The sequence below is a fragment of the Rhea americana genome, unplaced genomic scaffold, assembly GCF_003343005.1.
Source record: "Rhea americana isolate MKP2758 unplaced genomic scaffold, rheAme1 scaffold_357, whole genome shotgun sequence".
Taxonomy (NCBI): Eukaryota; Metazoa; Chordata; class Aves; order Rheiformes; family Rheidae; genus Rhea; species Rhea americana.
Window position 1 is genome coordinate 226,659 of NW_028186487.1, and position 22,673 is coordinate 249,331.

General features: G+C 43.7%; 1 protein-coding gene across 3 annotated transcripts; it reads left to right on the top strand.

Moving 5' to 3' along the window:
• Positions 1-9: 9 nt before the first annotated feature.
• Positions 10-18,741, top strand: ZER1 (zyg-11 related cell cycle regulator). Of its 3 annotated transcripts, none has more exons than XM_085312071.1 (16): positions 10-462; positions 4,720-4,983; positions 5,895-6,045; positions 6,344-6,780; positions 8,286-8,462; positions 9,596-9,710; positions 10,230-10,376; positions 10,640-10,813; positions 11,493-11,708; positions 12,410-12,451; positions 12,769-12,888; positions 13,295-13,410; positions 13,759-13,947; positions 14,923-15,020; positions 15,461-15,563; positions 16,726-18,741. In XM_085312071.1, the coding sequence occupies exons 2-16, from the start codon at positions 4,826-4,828 to the stop codon at positions 16,781-16,783; spliced, it is 2,301 nt and encodes a 766-aa protein (XP_085168197.1). In that variant the 5' UTR covers positions 10-462; positions 4,720-4,825; the 3' UTR covers positions 16,784-18,741. The 3 variants fall into 3 exon arrangements, with proteins under 3 accessions (XP_085168197.1, XP_085168196.1, XP_085168195.1); XM_085312070.1 differs by having other exon boundaries at positions 10-362; XM_085312069.1 differs by lacking the exon at positions 10-462 and adding an exon at positions 4,091-4,318.
• Positions 18,742-22,673: the final 3,932 nt, after the last annotated feature.

Consider the following 22,673-nt stretch of genomic DNA (forward strand, 5'->3'; position numbering starts at 1 on the left):
CGCCGTCCGCCCCCGCCGCGGCCTGCCGAGACCAGCCGGGCTCCGGCAGCAGCTCCCCGGGGGTGGCGGCGCCGCCGCACGGGGTGACCTCGCTTGAAACGCCTCGGGAGCGGGCACGGYGCGCCGGCGGGCGGAGGGGTCGCTCGCCCCTCTGACCAGACCCCGTCCGCAGGTCGGGGAAGGAGCCCCCAGGGCTGTCGGAGACCGTGGCGGTCCGGCCGTGCCGGTTGCCCAGCGCACCGGGAGCGGTAATCCGAGGGCTCCCGGAGATGGCTTCGTGGGTGGGTGACCTTTCGGAGAGAATATCCGCAATATAATTCATCAATCCAAAAGGAACGTTTTCACCGCAGGCAGGTACAAAGGTCAGTGTGTTTCCTGTCTTGCACGAGTCGCCTCCTTTGCAACGTCTTGTGTGATCTGGCCAGGCAGGAGTTTCAGAATTTGAGGCTTTGCTCAGCCACTGTGAGTAGTTCAATTTATTCCTACTTCGGTTGTCCTACTGTAAACCAGGGGTGGTTGCAGCAGTTGCAGTGACCCATGAGGTAATAAAAATGCAATGATTTGCAGCTGCAAGATGCTGAACAAAATGACAGTGCAGTTTTCCCTCAAAATCTAACCTGTGCCAAACTCTGTGTTTACATTAAATCTGTTTTTTTTAAGTCCTTCTTTATAATCAATTTCTGCCAGTGTTTATTGTTTGCCTTATTCTTGGATAAGTCCATGATGCTGAAAAACTCAGCTTTCATTTCGGCCAGTCATTTTTGTAGTGACAGCGTAAATGGTATGTGGTTGGCATGGAGCCACAGCGGGTCTGGCTAGGCTTCAGGCAGCAGACTGAAGGAGAGAGAGAGTGAAAGAGAGAAGATCAGTATGAAATCCAGTGTAGATAATTATTGGCACAGGCATCCCAAGGAGTGCAAAGAGCAGCACCAGGCCAGCGAAGCCAGAAACACCTTAAAAATACAGATGTAGCTCACAAATAAGCAATACTTGCAGGAGAGACTGTCTGGATCTGGAAGGCTGGTGATGGGGGAGACTAAAGCTGCATTTCGTGGTATGCAGTTTTCTTTAGGTCCATGGATGGTGGGAGAGTGCTATTACTCCACTGACAGGACTCCTTCTGGGGGTAGTTTGGTATACCAGTTTTTGTATGCSTGCTCTCTTGTCTCCAAGGCATCGAGTTCCTTTGTGCGTGAAGATGACAGGGAATCTGATGGAGAAATAAATTGCTAAAAGGACTGGCAGCCATAGTTCTGATGCCTTCTCGATTCCTTCGCTTGAATTTTCTGCATCTTTCATGTATCTGTTGTGATCCTTCAAAAACACATGCACTAGACAGCACTGGTGACAGTCTGGTAGGCAGGGAACTTGCTGATCTACTGCCTGTGGAAAGTTGCCTGAGGATAATGATTAGGCAAATGTTAATGATTTGTCAGCATCTCTAGTTCATTTATTTTTATCAACAAAGCACACTGAGCTTACATCTAGCGAGAACATTCATCAGTGCAGTCCCACTATTGGCACTCTTACTTCTGTCTCCCCCTGCCCACATGTCACATCTTGAGTCTATTTAGAATTTCTCAGAGGAGGGACTAGCTTGTATTATGTCTTGTACAAAAGAACCGCAGTCTCAGCTGCAGCTCTGGGTGTTACTCTAATATGGGTAATAAATCACGAGGGTGAAAGCTCTTCTTTGATGTTATTTTACTGGGAGAGTTTAACCACTTCCCTTCTATAATAACCTTCTGTACAAGATTTTTTTGGTGAATCACAGGGAGCTCAGAAGTTAAAAGTCCAGCTGATTTCTCAAGGGCTAGGATCAAACAGCTATATTGTGATCATCTCAAGAGAGGGGCCCTAGAGGATTGTCAGAGCCACAGAAAGGCAGTCTTTGCCCTTTAGTGCTCTAAGCTGCTTGGACAAGTCCCAAGCACTGGCCTTTTCCAGCTGCATGTGATAGCAAGTTGTTAATGGAAATTTGTTTTGAGGTCTCTGGCTAGCAGTAGTAAACAGTGGAAGAACACTGGCTCCAGGGACCTCCAGTCTGATAGCGTAGGTGAGCTGGTAGGAATACTACAGAAATGTGTTTCCCTGCTTGTTCAGGTATTCCTGTTGATCTTGCCTTTCTAGAAAGGTTGTCCCCAGCAAGCTTCAGGCAAAATCTGTGAGAGGGACTTGTTCTGGAAGTGAAGCCGATTCATCCCCAGAACAGACACAGTGCTGAGCACAGGACAGTTTCCTCCTATCTGCAACCCTCTAGTCAAGACTTGGAGGAAACTGCCAGTGCAACAATCCTCTGCAGCCAATGGCCTGTGCAGTCCTTGACTTTTCTCCTGACGTCACTACAAAGCAGAGGACTGTTCGTTATGGATTGCCTTMTTTTTCAGATACACCATCTTTCTTTAGTTCTTGGTACCGCATATATCACAAAGGTCTCCAAGTTATAAAGGCACCCTTGGAAAGCTGTAATTTTATGTTATGATTATGGCTCAGGATTCAGTGACCCAGACAAGCAGGTTACACCTTTTAAACTGTCTCCCGTCTGGATGTTATGTACAATTTTTATGATTTCTGGGTTTTATGTAATTGTTCTCAACTGTCTGCATCTGCTTTTGCTTGGAGACCTTTCTGCCTCTTGAGCTAAGAGCAGCAGAGAACCTGCCTGAGATTCCTACTGTAAGGGCTGTTGAAAGTTCTAGGTCAGAACACAGTGGGTCATAAGGAGTTCTGGGATTAAAACACAATCCTGCCAGTTGCCTGCAGATGCATATAGGAAGGAGAAGTTATTGATCAAGTTCAAGAAAAGCCAAAACACAAGTCAAATTCACTACTGGTCCTGTTTTTGTCAATAAAGTTTCATCCAATTACACTAGAACAGGATTTGGTCTGGAGATGCAAGGCCTGGGGTAGGCAGGGGTGATCTAGCATGGCAATTCCTCTATTGCTGAGCAAAGAGCAGTTCTGCTGATCGCTGCCTGCTTTCCTGAGCAGTTGCTTTTTGTGTTGGGTTAATTTCTTGGCCAACGCTTTGTCTCTGGCACTGAAGCACACCCTCAAAAGGAGAATTAATGGGACACGGAAAGAAGAAAAGAGCTTTGATTTGCAACTCGTGCTGCCCTCATGTTTGCACAGAAATCCATTCCACAGCAAAGGGAGGGATCAGAAGGCTGGGAGCCCGGGCTGCCAGGCAGGCTCAGGCACAGCTGTGCTCTTGTCTCCCACAGAGACCATTTGGTGCCTGAATTTGAAAGGTTACCTCATCCTCAGTTTTAACTGATCCTTTCTAATAGTGTCATGGCCCAAGCAGCAGCTGAACAGAGCATCTGAAAGCATCTCTGAGGGAGTAGGGTGCCCAGTCCATCCAGGGTGCCTTTGGAGACAGTGATTACAGTGAGGAACTGAATTCAACTCTTACACCCTGTATTGTTATGATACTGCAGGAATGAAGAAAAGAGCACAGGAGACTTTAAAGGAATTCTCAGAAGCAGAGAGCAGGAGACAGACAAGTATCCTGTTCTTTGCAGCCACAAGATGAAGATAAGAGATTGGAGATATAGTTAAAAACATTTTGCAACAACTTCGACAGCAATGTCTACTCAACCATGATGCAGAGAGGGGCAACTGGCTCCATGGCACTGGTTTCCTGACTACGAGTAGGGATACAACAGTTGAAAAGGCACAGACTTTACCTCAAAAATAAACATTTCAAATATAATTTATGTGTGTGCATGAAGATATTTAGAAGGGCTCACATTAGGGTTGCTTCTAATGTGATTTGACCCTGTGAAAGAGAAGTGGAGTTCTCATTCTTGAGTCACTTCTGAAAACCTCAAGGCCTCAACAAACCCTCGTTCAGTGCCAGGGAGYAAGTGTTTGTATTAGTCACACAATTAAAAAAATACATACATCTTCCCCTAATTCTCCCTCCTTCTTTATCCAATATGAAAGAATAAGAAAGGGAAAAGAAAGCCCCTTGCCTTCTTCCAGTTCTTTCACCCRTACTTTTTATTTTTATGACAGTTCAGAATGGTTTAGGTGGGCAAGTCCCAGGGAGCTGCATGCATAGATGTCCTGACATAAACCTTCCTTTTCACTGCACCTGGAAAGGAAAGCCAAACCAGTCAGTATGTTTTCCTCTGGCTTCTGGTTTGCTTCGTGTTCTAATTCAAGGAGTTGCACAAAGCTGCTGGCTTGGAGCTGCAAAGAAACATTCAGCTTAAACATGAAAATTGACTTGGAACGATGGCAAACAGAATTACAGGCACAAGATATGGGGCTACCATATCCCATTTGGTGTATACAAAGAATCTTCCCCACGGTAAGTTTTGTGGTGGTTCATCCAGCGCAGTCTGAAGGGAACAAAGCAGCATGGTTTCTGCTACTTCCCTTTCAGACACCCTTTATCAGCCAGATAACCCTGGCAGTGAGGAAACATTCTCTCGCTGTGTAGCCTCATTACCAAATGYGTTTCGTATTAACTCATTCCTGCAATGCCCCAGAAACTTCACCGTCATACTATCCCTTGTTTACCAACAGGGGAGTGGAGATACCAAAGAATTAAGGGCACGCTCCCTGAGAAGCCAAAACACTACAGGTTCTCTTGATGTCAGCAAGTACTTGGCTGTAAATACAACTGTCAACATCCCACTGGTAGAGCAGCTTTGCAGAACACTTCCAATGTCCCTTTCTCAATGCATCTTTCTTTCCCTCTGCTTATAGCTGTCGTGATGTTCCTGTAAATTCACCCTGGAATTCCCTTTGCGTGGAGGATCTTCTGAATCAAAAGCTTCCTTCTACACTTCCCCTTCCAATTACTTCCTTCAAGATGGCATCTGACAGCCCAGAGTCGCTAATGACCTTGTGCACAGATTACTGCCTTCGCAACTTGGAGGGGACTCTCTGCTACCTACTAGACAATGAAACACTCCGGCTTCATCCTGACATCTTCTTGCCAAGCGAGATTTGTGACAAACTTGTCAATGAGTATGTCTCAGGCCTGTGGAGCAGCTTTTTTCTCATTTGGGAAGGAGCCAGGAGTCCAGGGAAGGGGGAACAAAGTTCTTTAAGAAACAGTGATGAGAAGGATGCAAGGAAAAATATGTGAAGGAATTAATGGGGCATTTTTCTTCTGTTTGATCCTCATATTGGAAATTTGGCTCTGTATTAACATCAGAAGGAAGTGTTCCCAAGGGTTAATGTACCAATATATGCTTTTCTAATTTTGCCACTCACCTTTCCCTACATAGATAAACCYAGTGTGAAAAAAGTCATTGTGTGTTCCAAGAGCATCAGTAATAACAAAGGAGCCTTCCCATTTTCCCACCACTGAAGCATTAAAACTCTCATGGTAGGGAAATAAAGAGCACAAAGTGCTAGCAGAAGTTGCATTTTGAGGCTGCTACTCCTATAACTTTACCAAGCAACCTGCTTCAAGCTGTAGCTTTACCAAGCAACCTGCTTCCAGAGATTTATAACTTGGCCATCACAGTCTGCCTTGGCTGAACTACTGCCCAAGGATTCTGGAAGAGAACCTTGGCCAGCTAATTTTCTGAAAATGAAAAAAATAAAATTACTAGCTTTAGAGGTAGGAAAGAAAAGTCCTGATGTCCATACTTGCCAGAATCAGTTTGCTCAGAAATATATGTATGACCTTGCAGAAATCTCTACCTCTGAGGTTTTCCTAAGRGTTGTTAGTTTTGTGCAAGAAGGTTGTTAGCTAGTGCAAGAAGAGATTATTGCTTAGTTCCATTACCCCAAAGGCTATTCTGGATGGTCAGTAGGGAGTCTGCGTGTGCTCACACACTCAGTTACGTTTTTCCATGACCAGCACAGATGATAGAACTGTAGCTGAGCCTTTGTGTAATGCTGTGCTAACATCATTGCCCTTGATACAGGTATGTGGAGYTGGTGAAGACAGACAGCATCTTTGAACCGCATGAAAGCTTCTTCACCTTGTTCTCTGATCCACGGAGCACCAGGCTAGCTCGGATCCACCTGCGGGAACAGATTGTGCAGGACCAGGACCTGGAGGCCATCAGAAAGCAGGTGGTATTGCAGTGACAGCCTCTAGTTGTCATGTCACATAGCAGCACTGACATGTGGGCAGCTAGAACTCCAGGCATCCTGAGATTCCCAGGACTCCATCTTTCCTCATCCAGATTCTTCCTTTGGGAGAACCTCAGCATCTCCCTCCTCAGATCCCAAAGCTCCTGTTGGGAATGGGATGGGGACACAGGCCAAGTCAMTTGATACCTGGCCTCAGGCTTCTCCCAGCAGGAGTGTAAAGAACAGGGTGGGCATTCCACCTGTGAAGTATTTCTAACTTTGATTTCCCATCTTCCAGGATCTTGTTGARCTCTACTTGACTAACTGTGAGAAGCTGACAGCCAAAAGCCTGCAAACCTTGGTGAGCTTCAGCCACACACTTATCTCCCTTAGCCTCTTTGGCTGCTGTAATATCTTCTATGAGGAGGAGAACCCTGGAGGCTGTGAAGATGACTGTTTGGTGAACCCCACTCGCCAGGTCTTAGTTAAGGACTTTACTTTTGAAGGCTTTAGCCGCTTGCGCTTCCTGAACCTTGGCCGCTTGATTGAGGGGGTAAATGTGGAGACATTGCTTCGGCCTTTGGCCTCCCTTGCAGCTCTTGATCTCTCTGGGATTCAGCTGAATGATGTGGGATTTCTGACCCAGTGGAAGGACAGTCTGGTTTCTTTAGTGCTTTACAACATGGACCTTTCAGAGGAGCACATCCAAGTGATCGCACAGCTCCGTAAGCTCAGGTCAGCAGACCTCTTCTTCCTTCTTTATCCTTTTCCCACAGATAGGAGCCATGCAGATCTCTTGGGAATGGGTTACCTGCCCATTAACTGAGAGTGACCCACAACTGCTTTCAAGTTACAAACTCTCCCATAAACAAGCTCAGTCATTCACTCACTATACAGCTGAAATATCTAAAACCAGCCTGGGTTTTGCTTGCAAGCTGACATCAAGCCCATTCACATAGCAGAAACTCCCTTAAAAAGTTAAACAGAACATCTGAGAGATTGGAAAAATAGCTGTGGATGTACACAGGTGTGGGTATAGTGATAATCATGCTGTGAAATTCAATCCTTGAAACCACTGGTCAAACAGTAATGTCCAAAGTTTAAGCCTAGCTCTGAGATAAAACTAGGAAAAACTCCCAGCAGCTCTTCAGACTGTCTACTCTACTCTCTGTAAGCACGCTGTGCTTGGATTGAGCAACCAAGGGAAAGAGCAGTCTAAATAAACAGGCACTCAGGACCTAACTGTACTGACAGTGGAGTGACTTCCTGAAAGAGTTGAGACAGTTGCTCATCAAGCTACACAATGGTATCAGGAAAGGGATCCAGAACTTTCTGAAGTAAAAAGAGGGGCCTTACTATTCAAGCAAAGGATACTTTCCAGTGGCTTTAATACTGCCTCTACTGGCTGCAAACACTAGAGGGTACCATGCTTACACATGACCTAGAAGTCTCAGAATATCTCCTGGACAATTTCTAAGTCTGAGCAACTTAGTTCAACTCCTGATGATTTTTAGTGAAACATGGTCCACAATATGTAGAAGTCATTTTTATAAACAGGACATTGGCTCCTGTCTTAGGTAGTTTAGAAAATCTTTCCCAGGGAGTCTTAGCTACTGCTTGGCAGGTCAGAGCAGGCCCTGTAGAGTAGACTTGTCAGGGGCACCACTTGCATATGGCAGTTGATTAAGTTGTCCCACAACTCCTGTAGCATCAGAAGCCTGCCAAAGCATAAGCATTTAAATACCTAAAGATAAATGAACTAAATAGAGAGTAATAGCCTGGGGTGGAAAAAAATACAAGATTGCAGAACATACAAAAACTTGTATAACTTAATTTGTGGGATGAGGCAACATATGCTTTGGGGGATTCAAAGATCTTCCCACGCATCTTAATCTACAGGTAGAAATGCTCAGGTGGCTACTGTGATAGAGCAAAGGAAAGGCAGGTCCTGAGCCTAGAGCAATTACCTTTGTGGTGGTGTGGCCAAATGACTCATGGTGTTGCATTCTGAGTAGGCTTCTACCAGATGTCTGTGACTATGGTTAGACACAAGCCAGATCCTGCTGCCAGATCCTACAGAACCATGCTCCTGTATCGTGGAGAGAAAGAAGGAGAAGTTTGAAAAACAACAACAACAAAAAAAAACCCCACACACCTTGGCTTCTTATCTTTCCCCAGTGTAGTGGGGGAAGTCCCAGCTGATGCTTTCCAGGCCGTGAGCTGCTCTCTGTCATTTGCAGGCACTTGGATATCTCCCGAGACCATCTGTCCAGTTACTACAAATTCAAGCTGACCCGGCGGGTTCTAAACCTGTTTGTGGAAAACTTGGTAAACCTCACTTCGCTCGATATCTCAGGGCACACCATGCTGGAGAACTGCACTATCCCAAGCATGGAGGAGAAGATGGGCCAGACAAGGTGAGGGAACAGCAATTACTGATGGATGCTTGGATAGAAAGTTTTGCCAAAGCTGAATTAAGGACAGTTCTCTCTTCTGAGCTTTCAAATTCTTTAGGTCTAATTAATATTAAAAAGCAAGATACAACTGTTGCTAATTCTCCCTGATGCTAAAAACTAGTATGGGAATCAGTTAGTTGTGATTCCTGTATGTGACACAGGTAAGACAAGTATTTGAAGGTAATAAAGAATTCATCCTACCTGTCTTTCACATATATCTGAAGAAGTATTTCAGCTCTTCTTTTCCATACATACCCTTCCAGGGATCTCTAGCACTAGTTTGTATTGCCTCTGAAAGGACTCTAAACCCCTTTACACATTTTCTACACAAAACATTCTTACCCCAGCCAAAGTCCAGGATCTTCTGAGGCATTTCTGCACTGATTCAATACATGAATGTTTATAGGAGAACTGGACATTCTAGAAACTTAGTATCTGAAAGCTGATTTCCAGATTTGACCTTGATGCCAGGCAGATCAGCCTTTGAAAATCTCAGTGCACCTCGGTGGGGACACACTTGGAAGTCTGGTTTTCCAGGTTAACCAAGAGCTCTGCCATCCTATCCCTGAGCACTTAAGAACAAAAGCAAGAAAGTGGGACAGTATTGGCTCCTTTCCAAAGCTGGTGAAAGGAAACACTGGCCCCTGGTCAATAAGAAACATGGCAACAAAACAATTGTTCTTGCATGAGCACAGAAGCAGACTGATGTGTCTATCAAATGACACGCAGTCAAGTTCCCAGCTTGTTTGGATCAGTGCARTCTACAGCCCTTTCCTAAGAGGAAGTGTTTACCACAGCTAGCAAATTTCCAAGACAAATTTTGTCTGGGAGAGCTGTATTCTGTCTGCCTGAATTCTTAAYGCTATTTCTGTTCAACACATTTACTCCTTCAGTCAGGACCACCTGRRAAAAAAAAAAAAAAARGTTGGTGTTATCTTTAGGAGAATTTGGCTGGTGTATAACTGAATGTAGCTGATGTCACTCCAGTTATCAAGCAGTGCAGTCAGAGCGAATGAAGAGCAGATAGCTGTCCCTGTGGCAGGAGAGTGCTGAAAAAGCAGGGTACCAACACGACTGATCTTTTCTTTTCTCAGCATTGAACCAGCAAAGAGCAGCATTGCTCCCTTCCGGGGTCTGAAACGACCACTCCAGTTCTTGGGCCTTTTTGAAACATCTCTCTGCCGCCTGACACATATTCCAGCTTACAAGGTAATGAGGCAGCAACAATATTGGCAGTGAGTAGTTGGTGGAAGTTCAAAGAACATGAAAAAATCATTGGCTGCCAGCAGAGTGGAGTTCTTGGGCTCTAGGGTGTGACAACTGAGCTCTTACCTTTCAATAGCCACTTGGTAATGCAGGAAAGCTGCCAGAAGGCAAGACCTGCAACTCACAGTTTTCATAAGGGGAAAATATATGCCTCTTAGGGGAGGGCCTGGAAAAAATCACCCTACTTGAAGCAGCAGAGCATCTAGTGCTACAAAACAAGGATTTAAGACAAGAGGAGTTCTGCTTGTGAATAGCATCTTCCTGGCCTGAAGGGGCCATTTCTTGTCCCTCTGGGCAGAGAAGTGACTCAGCTCCTTTGCTCCCATCTTGGGCCAAGTCCTACCAGCAGGACAGGAAGAAGTTGCACATTTTGACCTTCTAGATTTACCCTCAAAGATCCCTTCTCATGCTGGCTTTCCTCCCTCATCCTTTTTTCCCCCGACATTTTTGCCTCTGTGCCAGGTGAGCGGGGACAAGAATGAAGAGCAGGTTCTGAATGCTATTGAGGCTTACACTGAACACCGACCAGAAATCACTTCCAGGGCCATCAACCTCCTTTTCGACATTGCCCGTATCGAACGCTGCAGCCAGCTACTGCGAGCCCTCCAGGTGAGCCCATGCTAGCATTTACTTCACCCTCACAAGGGAGACTTTCCAAGCCCAGCCCTTTCCCTACCCTGGGACACCATGTCAGGTTGTTCAGGAGAAAGTTCCAGTTGTGCGGTGGAACTGGGTACSTTGACTTTATGAGATTCCTTATAGAGCATTCCTAGCAGGCTTGTAACAGTCTTTGCCCCACATAGCCGTTAACAGTCACACTGAGACTCAGCAGCCAGTCAGTGGCACTGAAGGTTCATGTTGCTTCTCTGCAGCTGGTGATCACAGCCCTCAAGTGCCACAAGGATGACAAAAACATCCAGGTAACAGGCAGTGCAGCACTGTTTTACCTGACCAACTCCGAATACCGCATGGAGCAGAGCGTGAAGCTGCGGCATCAGGTCATCCAGGTGGTACTGAATGGCATGGAGTCCTACCAGGAAGTCACAGTAAGAGCAGCCCATCCTCCTTCCTATAGTCCTGCCTTCCCCGTCTTCTGTCTTTAGCCCAATGTAGCATCTAGGCCTTCTGAGCCTCCAGGATATTCACCAAGGCAAGCATTAGAAAAGCTGTTGTCCAGATCTGCTCCTTGCCTTCACTCTGTAATGGGGATTACATGCAGGGCACTCCTCTATGTGATGATCTCCAGAACCAGAGGAAGCAAGTGATGATAGCAAGGCTCCCTTTTAAGTGATGATAGTGGTTCAAAGGGTACATATAGCCCACAGCATAGACACCTAGCACCAATTGTGGTAATAAGAGATTAAGATGTGCATGCACTGGGGCCCTTGAATCTGCAGAAAGTAATATTATTCTAAGGCACTGTACTGCTAGCTAGCTGACATCATAGAGTACAGTGCCACTAGGTTGTAGAGTGGCAATTCCTGCACRGAGAGTTTATAGGCAACAAAGTGATGAGACTAGGTGATTGTGTGATACTAGAATGACAGTAAAAGAGAAAAGGGAGGGTGCAGATAAAGCACAGTAATAGATATGAGGGTAACAGAAATTTCAGTGGTATTATTTAGGCAAGAAAGTGGTTTCAGTACTAAACAGCAAGGGAACATGAGGTGATGGGATAATGTTTTCTTAGTCTCCCAGCACAGCGCCTGCTTGCTCTTATYCTAGGTACAGCGGAACTGCTGCCTGACACTGTGCAATTTCAGCATCCCTGAGGAGCTGGAGTTCCAGTACCGCCGAGTCAATGAACTGCTGCTGAACATCCTCAACCAAAGCCGGCAGGATGAGTCTATCCAGCGCATCGCCGTACATCTTTGTAATGCTCTGGTCTGCCAGGTGGACAACGATCATAAAGAAGCTGTGGGCAAGATGGGTTTTGTCATGGTTGGTATGGTCCCAAGGTGTCTGCTTATACTTAACCTAGGCTACCGCAATTCCCATGCGGCAGTCCACCAAGCACATCCAGCCAGTGATTCAACCTTACAGCATCACAAGAGGGAACTCATGTCCCAGCAGTACTAAGCTCTCCTGGCACCTGTCCCTCCCTGTGATATCTCTTACTGGCTTGCCAGCACTGGAAATCAGAATCTCACAGATAGACTCTGCATGAGAGCAGGGAAGCAGCATGACCCAATACCTTCCCTCTTCACTACACTACATTATAATCTCTGGAACTGGTACAATCTTTTACCAAGCTCCTTCGGCATCATCCCTGAGTTTGCACCAGCTTCCCAGTTCATGTTCACTCATATCCTACTGCTTTCCAAAGACCAGCTTAGGCAATTGCTCTGATAAAATTACCACATTTCTAACTTTCTAACACACATTATGACAGATTTGACTGTAAACTCAACAGCTCAGGCACTCTGACGTAGTTCAGCTCTGTAAATACCTGCAACACTGAATATAATCCAGTCCCACTGAATCAGAGGAAGAGATACCAATTAGATTTTCTACAAAGAGTCAAATTCTTAGACTGCATAAACTTACAGTTGGCTGTAGCCAGCCCTGCACTGCCTAAAGGTGTCAGTTTTAGCTCTGTGATTTCTGAACTGTTCTCACTCTTCTCCTTCCTCTGCCCACAGACAATGCTAAAGCTGATTCAGAAGAAGCTGGCTGATAAAATGGTGAGTGTTTCTCCCCCAAATATACACACAGAGGTGGTGATCAGTCCAGTATGCCAGCCCTACTTTTCTACCAAACACCAGACATCTCAGCTGGTGCTGTAGGATATCCTCTGCAAGGAGGAAGGGGGAAGGTAGCAGAGAGGCAAAAACAACAATAAAAAAAAAATCCACTCACCAACAATCTTAAAGCAAACAAGGTCTTCTTACCCATGAAGCTCTCTGAGGTGATGCCAGAGATGAAGTACAAGTACTTGGTTTGCACTAGGCTGCCACATCAGCAAAGCTCTATTTCTGCCCATATCTTTTTGGCTCCATAGTGTGATCAGGTGATGGAGTTCTCCTGGAGTGCCCTCTGGAACATCACTGATGAGACCCCTGATAACTGTGAGATGTTCCTCAACTACAGTGGCATGAAACTCTTCTTGGAGTGCTTGAAAGTAAGTATTTCTGGTTTCCTCCAGAAGAATACCAATATTAATAGTAGAGATACAGGTGCCTGGGCACAATCCCTGACTGAACTGATGCATAATCAGCCCTACTATAAAAACTTGCATATTCTGTCAGTTTATTTTTCACAGCCATCCACCCAGTAGATCAGAGAAATTTACTTTCTCATACATATCATCCTTCTTTTTCCCCTATTCTATACTTAAAAACACAGTCTGCCCAAAGCAGGGCAGCAGTGATAGACATCCCATTAGAGATCTGCTAGAAAAAACATTGCTGACTACTCAAAAATGCTCAGCCTTTCTAGATGCACTGCACAATCTTTCTCCAGAGTGGTTTGTTCTCAGTGTCACTCACAGTCCTGCTTTTGTATAATCCCACCTCTTCTTCTCTTAGGAATTCCCAGAGAAACAGGAGCTGCACCGCAACATGCTGGGACTCCTGGGCAATGTAGCAGAGGTGAAAGAGCTCCGCCCACAGCTTATGACCTCCCAGTTCATCAGTGTGTTCAGGTGAATGCCTCTGACAAACAGCTGAGCTCAGGCAGGGTAAATGTGCTGGGGCTCTGCTGTTGAATCACCTGGAAACTTTTAAACATTTGATGCATCAGCTTGCTTTCCCATTCAGRGAAAAAAAAAGTTAAAAGGAAAGCATAAGACAGCTTGGATTGCATGGCTTAGGTATGATACAAGTACTAGTGACAAATTGAGTCCCTGAAGAGTACTGTGCCCATTTCAGGACAGAGATACTTCCTGCAGTGATCATCTCTGGTAGAGATCAAAGTCACGATACTTTTATGTCTGTGAAATGCAGAGTAAGGTTGTTCAGGCACCTTTAAATTATTTCTTTTGTCTTTGTAGCAACCTGTTGGATAGCAAAGCAGATGGGATTGAGGTATCCTATAATGCCTGTGGTGTGCTCTCCCATATCATGTTTGATGGTCCAGAGGCTTGGGGTATATGTGAGCCACACCGAGAAGAAGTAGTAAAGAGGATGTGGGCAGCTATCCAGAGCTGGGACATCAACTCCAGGAGAAATATCAATTACAGGTGAGAAAGAGAGAAGCCTGGCCCACTTACCCAAGAGCTAGTATTGTCACAGGAAACAAGCAGCAGCAGACAGGAGGAAAGAGGCACAGCCCAGCTCTGCCTAGGATGAAGGAGAAATATCCTTACGGACATTTCTGTAGTAAGAATTTTACCTCTTCCTTTAAAGTGTGTCATATGGGCTACTGAAATTAGACACCTTGTTTGGCAGTTCCTATGGGAGAAATGTGGGAGCCCAACAGAATTTCTGCTGCATGTCTTTTTGGTAAAATTGCATAATTAAGGAAACCCATGATCTGACTCTCTGAGACCACCTATTTTGTTTTCTGAGACTTCTGTCCTTTTTAACCTCTTTAAGTCTATTTCCTTCTGAAAGTCACATGAATCACTGTAGCTTTCAGTCTTCTCTGGAGGATATTTAAACACAGTTCCTAGAAATCATTTCAAAAGTTAATAGAACTGGTGGAATCCTCTAAAGCTCTTCCAGTAAGAAGGCATCAGGTACTCTCTATTCCCACAGTGCTGGGCAAGGAACCAGAATGAGTGGTATTCCAGTGCTTGAGTTGCAGTGTGGACACATTATTGTGGCCAGAAGAAACAGAGAAGTCATTGCACGTGAGCAGCCAGCTTTGGCTGGGTGTAATCTTATTCTGGCTGCTCTACAGAATGATCAGTGCTGCTGGGTTTCAGCTGTCATAAGGAAATGACTGACACAACATAGAAATTAGTTCCTGGACTCAGTTGAATCATTTGCACCTGTTTCTCTGGGCAGCATATTTATGCTAAGTTGGTAGGGCCTGTAAGCCTGCCAGTACTGCCATGTGACACAGGCTTACTCTTTGATGCCACAGTCTTTGATATGCCAGTGGGATTTACTGTTGTGGTATGTATGAGCACAGAGTTTGTACTGTTTTGAGTGCCAAAGCTGCTGAAAGAAGCAGCCTTTGAATTTTTCACTTACACAATATTTCTGTGCAGGTCATTCGAACCAATTCTTCGACTCCTTCCACAAGGGATCTCTCCAGTCAGCCAGCACTGGGCAACCTGGGCACTGTATAACCTGGTCTCCGTCTACCGTAAGTTCTACTTTAGAAAAACTCCAGAAAAACACTTTCACTTCACTGGAAACATATTTTAGAAAAACACGTTCACTTCACTGGAAAAGTTGGGGTTGTGAACCTGAGTTTGTTAGAAGAAGATGTCTTCCCAATTTAACTGTATGTAGGTAGAGAGAACATTCTTTGAATGGTGCAGGAATGCCCAGGCAGCACAGCCAGAACAAAAACAATGAAATGTAGTGTGTAGCAAGTACCTTAAATGTTTCCATCCTTCTGGCCATATTCTTACATTCTCATTGATTCTGTGTCTGCTGTGCACATAGCCAGGCTACCTGGAACAAGCTGACTCCATAAAAAAAATTTTTTTTGATTTCTCATGCACCAAGCTCCCCTTCTGCCACCCTGTCTCCCACCTCTGTGAAGGTTCACAGGGACCTGTTTTATTCTTTTCTCTGCAGCTGACAAGTACTGCCCACTGCTGATCAAAGAAGGTGGGATTCCCCTTCTGAAGGACATGATTAAAATGGCTTCAGCACGGCAAGAGACCAAGGAAATGGCCCGGTAGGAAAATAATGATGTGCTGTCATCAAACATTCRGTTTAGCTTCAGCTTTGTTTTTATTTCTCCACATCAAATAAGGCTACCAAATAAAGGCCTGTAATGATGTGTATGAGGGCTGAAGCAAACATGAGTGACAAGCAAAAATAACAGTATGGAAGCAGGAGCCTAGAGAGATTTCTGTTGGGGGGGGGGGCAGTACACAAACTGATGGCTGGTACACAGACAGGTTTGAGGGACACTAGGCAAATGGGTTGTAGAAGTGGCTTGTTGGTCAGGAGAACCAGACTTGCTAGTTACATCTCTTATGCTAATAGTCTCCAGTCATCACTCTTCTCCATACTTGTGTGGGCTCCTTGTTCAGCATCATACCAGTCTGTCACCAGAAAAGCTGACTGCACAGTTAAAATCAGAGAATTTTAAAAAGGTGGAGAGAGCTCCACCTGCATGAGCTTCCCCAATTTACCTTTCTTATCTGACCTTCCTTTGGAGTCATGCTTTCAGAGTTTTAAACACTAGTTGCAGATTCTAATCACTGACAATCTGAGAGCCATAATTTCATACCTGCAGGAAGAATATAAAAGAGATGTAGGGATTATATGGGAACACGTGCCTTTTGGGTGGGCAGCCGACATTCACTATAACTGAAGGGTTGCTAAATGCTGGAGGTGACAAAAGCCTACAGAAGACAGCAGAATACTATTACAGCTTAAGCAGATTGTGTATGGATTAGAAAGTGAAAAGGTGATGGGACACCACAAGAAGGGTAAATTCCCAAATGCAAAAGCAAGGACAGATGACAGAAGAATTAATGACATATTTTTGTATATATGTGTTTCCTGATGCGATTCAAAGTTATYTGATTATTTGAGTATGGGGGTGATGAATGAATGGTCACATACAGATCTGGATGTATGCTAACATGGCTTTCAATTCAGAGATGAACTGCAGTTTTGAGCTCTAAACTGCTTTTGTGGAGTGTACTGGTTTAGACTCAAATATTGGTTGATGCATATCTCAGGAAAGACTGCTTAGTGTAAGCAATATACATTTACATAGAGATCACACTGTTGGACAGTTCCTTATGTTACTGTTATTGGCCCAGAGCTGTAACATGATAAGCTTTTAACTAAACCCTCTCTCCTTGTCCTTGTTTTATCCATAGGAAAGTTATAGAGCACTGCAGTAACTTTAAGGAGGAGAACATGGACACTTCCAGATAGAGGCAATCATCTAGTGCCTCTTGCCAGCACTGTATCCAGCTTCTCTCTAATTCACTGTATATAGGGAGGACTCTTTCTTACCAACTTGGCTGTTGGAAGGAAACTTTATGTGTGTGTGTGAGACCCTCAGTAGATGAAGGTGAACAGGGGAGGGGGGAGGGACTTTYTGCACAACAAAATGCTTTCATTAAATTAGTGGACTTTTTCGTTATGAAGTTTCAGATTGAAGTTTTGTGTGTATGATTTCTGTATAAAAAAACAAAAACCAGACAACTACATTATGTATCTCTTAACCTTTTTTTAGACCACACAGAAAGCCTCAAATGACCATGAGCTTGAAGACCTAGTTGTGTGATCACTAGCGTGACATTTTTAATTTCCCACTTTTTAGAAAATTCCTTTGGCTGTATTGCATGAGGTCCTATAATGTTCACAAGAACACCAGTCCTGAATTGGCATTGGCCACTGAATGGGGTTACAGGCAGCGATAAGTTATTTATTTGCTTAGAGAAGTTGGGGGATTTGATACCAGAGAGTTAGACCAAATGGACTGACCTTCTTAATAATATTTGTAAATAGTGCAAACAGAGAAGAAAGTTTTTTTTTTGTCTATTCATTCCCATAATGGGTTTTTATAGAAGATTCATGTTAGTGGAAGCACTGCTAACTGTATGTGGGTCTATCAGAAGTAAAACATTCCTGTTGATGTCAAGAGTTCTGTTTTGTCCCCTTGGCAGTACAGTAGGATCTATCAGCTAACCCAGACTCATAAGTTCAGGGATGACCAGCTCCATTTGCACATCTTTGGCAACAAAGAGATTTCTCTCAAGCGAACCTGTGCAACCAGGAACAAGGTTTGTTCACAAAAGGGCTACATATCTTAATTACAGTCCTTCACCATTTTTTTTWAGTTGTGTTCTGTTTTATGGGGAAGGGCTACAAATGCCAGAGAGTGGGTTTCTGTTCGTCGTGATAAGCTCTACTAGGCCCTAGGTAAGAGCAGCTTGTAACATTTGTGCAAGTCCCAGTAATGGACTGGMAGGGTTTTATTCTTCTTTGGTCTGCATTAGAGGTACCCACGTTCAATGGCAAATTGGTCTCCCCCTGTAGAAAGCACAAATGCTGTATTTGGAAGTGCTGACATCCTCTTGAGACTGGGGAGTCTCCAGGCACCCTTTGGTGGGTGATCCCATGAGATAGCACCTCTTGTTCCACCCCAAGTGTTTTCCTTCCCCCTCTTCTGAGGTACAAAAGGCCCTATTCTTACCTGACTCTCACCAGCACTAACCAGTGCAGTTCCACTCATACCAGCACCATTCCTCTTGATGGAGATGAGAGTCCCACTAAAGTGTTCTTCACCTGTAAGACACTCCAGATTATAATGGTTCAAGAAGGCAAAGGCCAAGGTTTATCTCACAGCCAGGCTTTCAACACCACATTGTGCAATCCATGCTTAAGAGCCCTCTGCTTGTCATAGCTCTTTCATGATTCACAAATCTTCTAACCTTGGAACGGATTTTATGACTGGTAGCAACAAGAGAAAATCATGGCCATGAGAATTAGGACATTTCAGGCCTCTGAGATAGCACAGTAAACCTCACTGCTCTCTACCCTCATATACATTGCTCTCAGATTTGACTTGCTGCTATGACAGGTTCTTCTAACGCTCAGTTAATGCTGTCATTGCTGAGCACATTATAGGGAGCTCCTAGAGATGCAAACTGACACTTTAAATGACAGGACACAGCTGCCCTGCAGAGGTTTACTTTTTCTGCCAACATGGTGTTACTCAATATCTTTTTTTTTTCTCTTTTTAACCATGTCATTTGTTTTGATATTGTGARCTCTGTATTTTTTTCTTTAAGTATTTTTAAATACATATTTTTTGTGTCACTTTTGAATTGTTATGATTTGCAAAACTTGACAAATTACACTTTTTTGCAGTCATTTGATTCAAATGTATTTTTCTCTCTCTTATTCCTCAAGAATTTGTGTCTGTACAAGCTTTGAGACAGGGAAGCTGATTTTAAGATCTGATTTCCATGTAATGCTTGTTAATCTTTCTCATAGATGCAAATCTAAGAGAGGCTGCGAATACTGCTGACTAGCCTCCATGCATCAGAGGAGTCAGGCTTTGCTCATTTTATTTTCCATTTAGTGCTGTCATTTTTAAGTTGCCTCATGTGACAGTGCCCAAGAGGCTTTCTTCTYCTTTAATGCCCATATAGTAAAAGCTGCTAGCACCAAAATCTTAAGTGACAAAAGCACTCAGGATTCTGACTATGTTGGGGAGGTGGGAGTGGAGCAGAAGGGACACATCACAGATACGACAGGTATCAAAAACCTGTGTCCCCAGCATGCAGCTGCCATGATGGAGAGTCAGCTGAGCTTAGGAGTTCTCAGCTGGAGCAGAATTCAGCCTTGCACTGTAACCAGAGCCAAACAACTAGGTTTCACCCTGAGATTTTTGGCAAAACTGCACCAAGGTTAATGATGGCTTGGTTCAATCTAGATCAGGACTTAAGGACTTAAGGGGTCTGAGTTTCTTCAATCTTGCACCCCCTATAAGTTTGGTCATTACTGAAATCCCACCTGCTGCAGCTGGACTGCAGAAGCCCAAACCAGCCAGTTCCAAGCTACATAAAACATTTGGAAAAAAAAAAAAAAATATATATTTAAAAAAAAAAAAAAAAAAGCCCTCGATCCTCACTGCTCATATATCATCAGGCAAGTCCTACAGAGCCTTCTAGGCATGCAGCACCTTAATGAGAATTAAAAACAACATGGAGATTAAGGAAGTCAGTTGGGCCAGCCTGACAGAAGAGCTTAGCTTTATGAAGTCTGTCACTGCTCCCAGGGGGAAAGGGAAGCTTTTCAGTTAGGCCACCAGCAAGATCAACTACAGAGACAGCACTAAAAAAACAAATAGCATCCCTGTTGGAGAGCTTTGGCTACAAGTTTCTATTTCTTCAAGCCAGTAAGTTCTGTGAGATGGCAAATAACGTTTCCCTTTCAGTAAGGAGCAAAAGAGAGAAAGGTGTCCTCAAATATCTGAGCTTAATCCAGGAATGCCTAAGATTTGAAGTTTGAAACTACATTGTACTTCAGTTTCCCTAATTGTGAAACAAAAGGAGTTGTTGAACCTTAGGCTTAAGGAGTGTGCCATGACCTGAAGCACTTTTTGGAGGCAAAGAGGAGCTAAYGAATTGCTGCTGTAAACACAATGCTCAGGACAGAACAAGACAGTTGTCTCCAGCCATCACATCAGTATTCTGCAAAGAAGGGGAGAGCAAAGTGGCTGATTTTTATGAAGGTCTTACATGAAAAGGGGAAGCTGGATACCCTGAAATGCTCACCAGTTAACTATACAGAAGCTTCTCAGTCCTTCCAGCTTTGCTGGAACAAAGGAATGAACCAGGAGACTTAATTGCACAGAGAGAATTAAAGAGCTAAGGACCAATCCTTCCCAGAACACTAGAATGTGGTTATATCTACCAAATGAAAATCAGGCTGAAAAGCTGTTCATAGCATGTTTAGATATGGCAGAAGAACACCTTGTGTTCTGTAGTTGTCCCCTTCACACTCTTATGCTTTCATGTTTTCACTCCTACATTTCATTTACTATTCAATAGCTTAGCATTGGCAGAGCATGAGCACAACTCAGTAGTTGTCTGCAGAGACTGTGCCAACAAAGGAAACCTCTGTAAGTAATTTCCTTCTTGCCTGGAGGGTGTCTCCTGGTCTCAGTGGCCCAGATCAATGACACTGCAGTCCTGAGTCAGATGYCAGATGTTTGCCATTTTGTCTGGAATAGGTAAGAGAACAAGCTGGTACTTCCATTTTACAAAATCTGTGGGAGAAACTGACTTGCTCATCTGGTTGCAAGAAGGTTAAGGACTAAAGGCCATGGCTATTAGTAACACCRCAAATCTGTCCCATCTGCATCATGGTTGTTATCACCCTGTACCTACCTGCTGGCTCAAATGCTATCTGTTCAGTACTGAACCCTACCCAGCTTGTTACCTGCACTGGGCTCCTGTTGGGATCGCTTTGGTCTCTGCAAAAGATGATGATGAGGAAAAGTTCTGGAGCTGTGAACCTCTTCCCCTCCAATCACTGGAGGAAGAAGGGCAGAAGAGATAGGCACTAATTTGAAGAATGGACATGGTCTTGCGATTGCTGARGGAGAAGCCTGACATAGCTCAGCTGTTAAAGGATGGCTTGTGCTGAAAAAAAAGAATTAAAAGTAAGAAAACAGCTGGTCTCCACAACAACCAGAGGGTATGAAGCACCAATGTTAACAATTGTCAGTGATGGACKAAAAGTGACATAGATGCTGGCTGAGAAGGCAGCACTTTGAAAAAGGAATAAGGAAGATATCCTGAACTGAAACACTTCACTTTAACAGAATATATTTTGATTTCAAATAATTATCACGAAATTGCTCTCTAATTTATTTCTTGTTAAAAAAAAAAAAAAGTTTTTAAGCTAACCAAATACATATTTCCTTGTTTTGGTTCAAGAAAATAATCTCAGTTATAATGAGCAAGTTGCTGCTTTTACTCTGTCCATTGATTTGCCTAATGTTGAGAAGCCTGGTTCAAATGCTTGTACATGGTGAAACCAAGCAAAAACACAGTAATGCACAAATGTTGCTTCCTTACAATTCTGAATGAATTATTTTTTCTGTTGTATCCATTGGGATACCTGTTCCGCATTAAACCTAGTGCTTAACAATGTCTTATTCCTTTGGTCTATGAATGTGGTTTATTTAGGTACTTTACTTGTTCTTTTGCTGTCATATATTTCATTAAAAATGGAAAGAACTGCCATGTGTTGATAATGCAGTTGCTTTCACCACTCCAGGGGATGTAGTTTTGTTTTTCAATAGAAAGGAGGCACAAAGGAAGAGAGTATCATTATGATACAATGTGAGAGGAAAACAAATCAGAACAATATTTCATTTACAGATTGTTACTAAATTCTGTAATGGATCTGTGAATCTAAGCTTTGTAACTGGCAGAAACTGAATACTTAAGAAAAGACTTCTAGCTTAAACTTTTAGCTTAAGACTTCTAGCTTAAAAGATTTCTAGTTTAAAACAAACAGTCAATCTGCTTTAATGCCAGCATGAGTTTCTTCTTAAGAGCCTGATCYTGCAGGAGTTCAGCTCCCAGGAAATTCAGTGGTCACCGTAGAGTCTGATACTTTAGAGAGTTTAAGTGGATTAAACAGGAGAAGGAATGCTCTGAAACTGAATTGCCTCTAGGGAACTGAAAATGCATCRTTGTAAGGGTACATGCTTCCAGCAGCATGAAATTTCGAGCTGGGTACATGCCATACGAATCTAGATTCTCTCCTCAGAAACCTGCTAATAGAGGCTTTCTGGAACTAAGCCTAATTTCCACCAGACAGTCATTAGGCTGAAACCCTTAAGAGAGAGATAAACTCTGATTTCTGTAAGACAGGTTTCAAAGCCTTAAGGAAAGATAAAAAGCATAACACACCCCAAATTATTTCAATCACAAAGAGGAAGAGAATACATTCCTTAGGACAAATTATTCTGGAATATTAGAATGTTTCTACTTTGAAATGGGTAATACTGTTACTACTTAAATTGCCTTCATTAAGCTTTAGCTTTTAAATCTCTCTAAGATAAACAGAAAGACACTACTCACCTTTTTTCTGCTTGTAGACAGAGTCTGGTGTTACTGTGCTGAGCTTCCTACTGTTCTGAAAGGCTTCCTTTGCAATTAAAGGAACAGAAACATTGTTAGGATATTTAAAGCATGCAGGAGGCAGGATGGTCTCTGAACTTCTAGTACGAGGCTTAACCAGCACTGGTCCAGTCTACGAGGTTTCTGAGAGAGGATTTCTGTAGCTCTTGCAT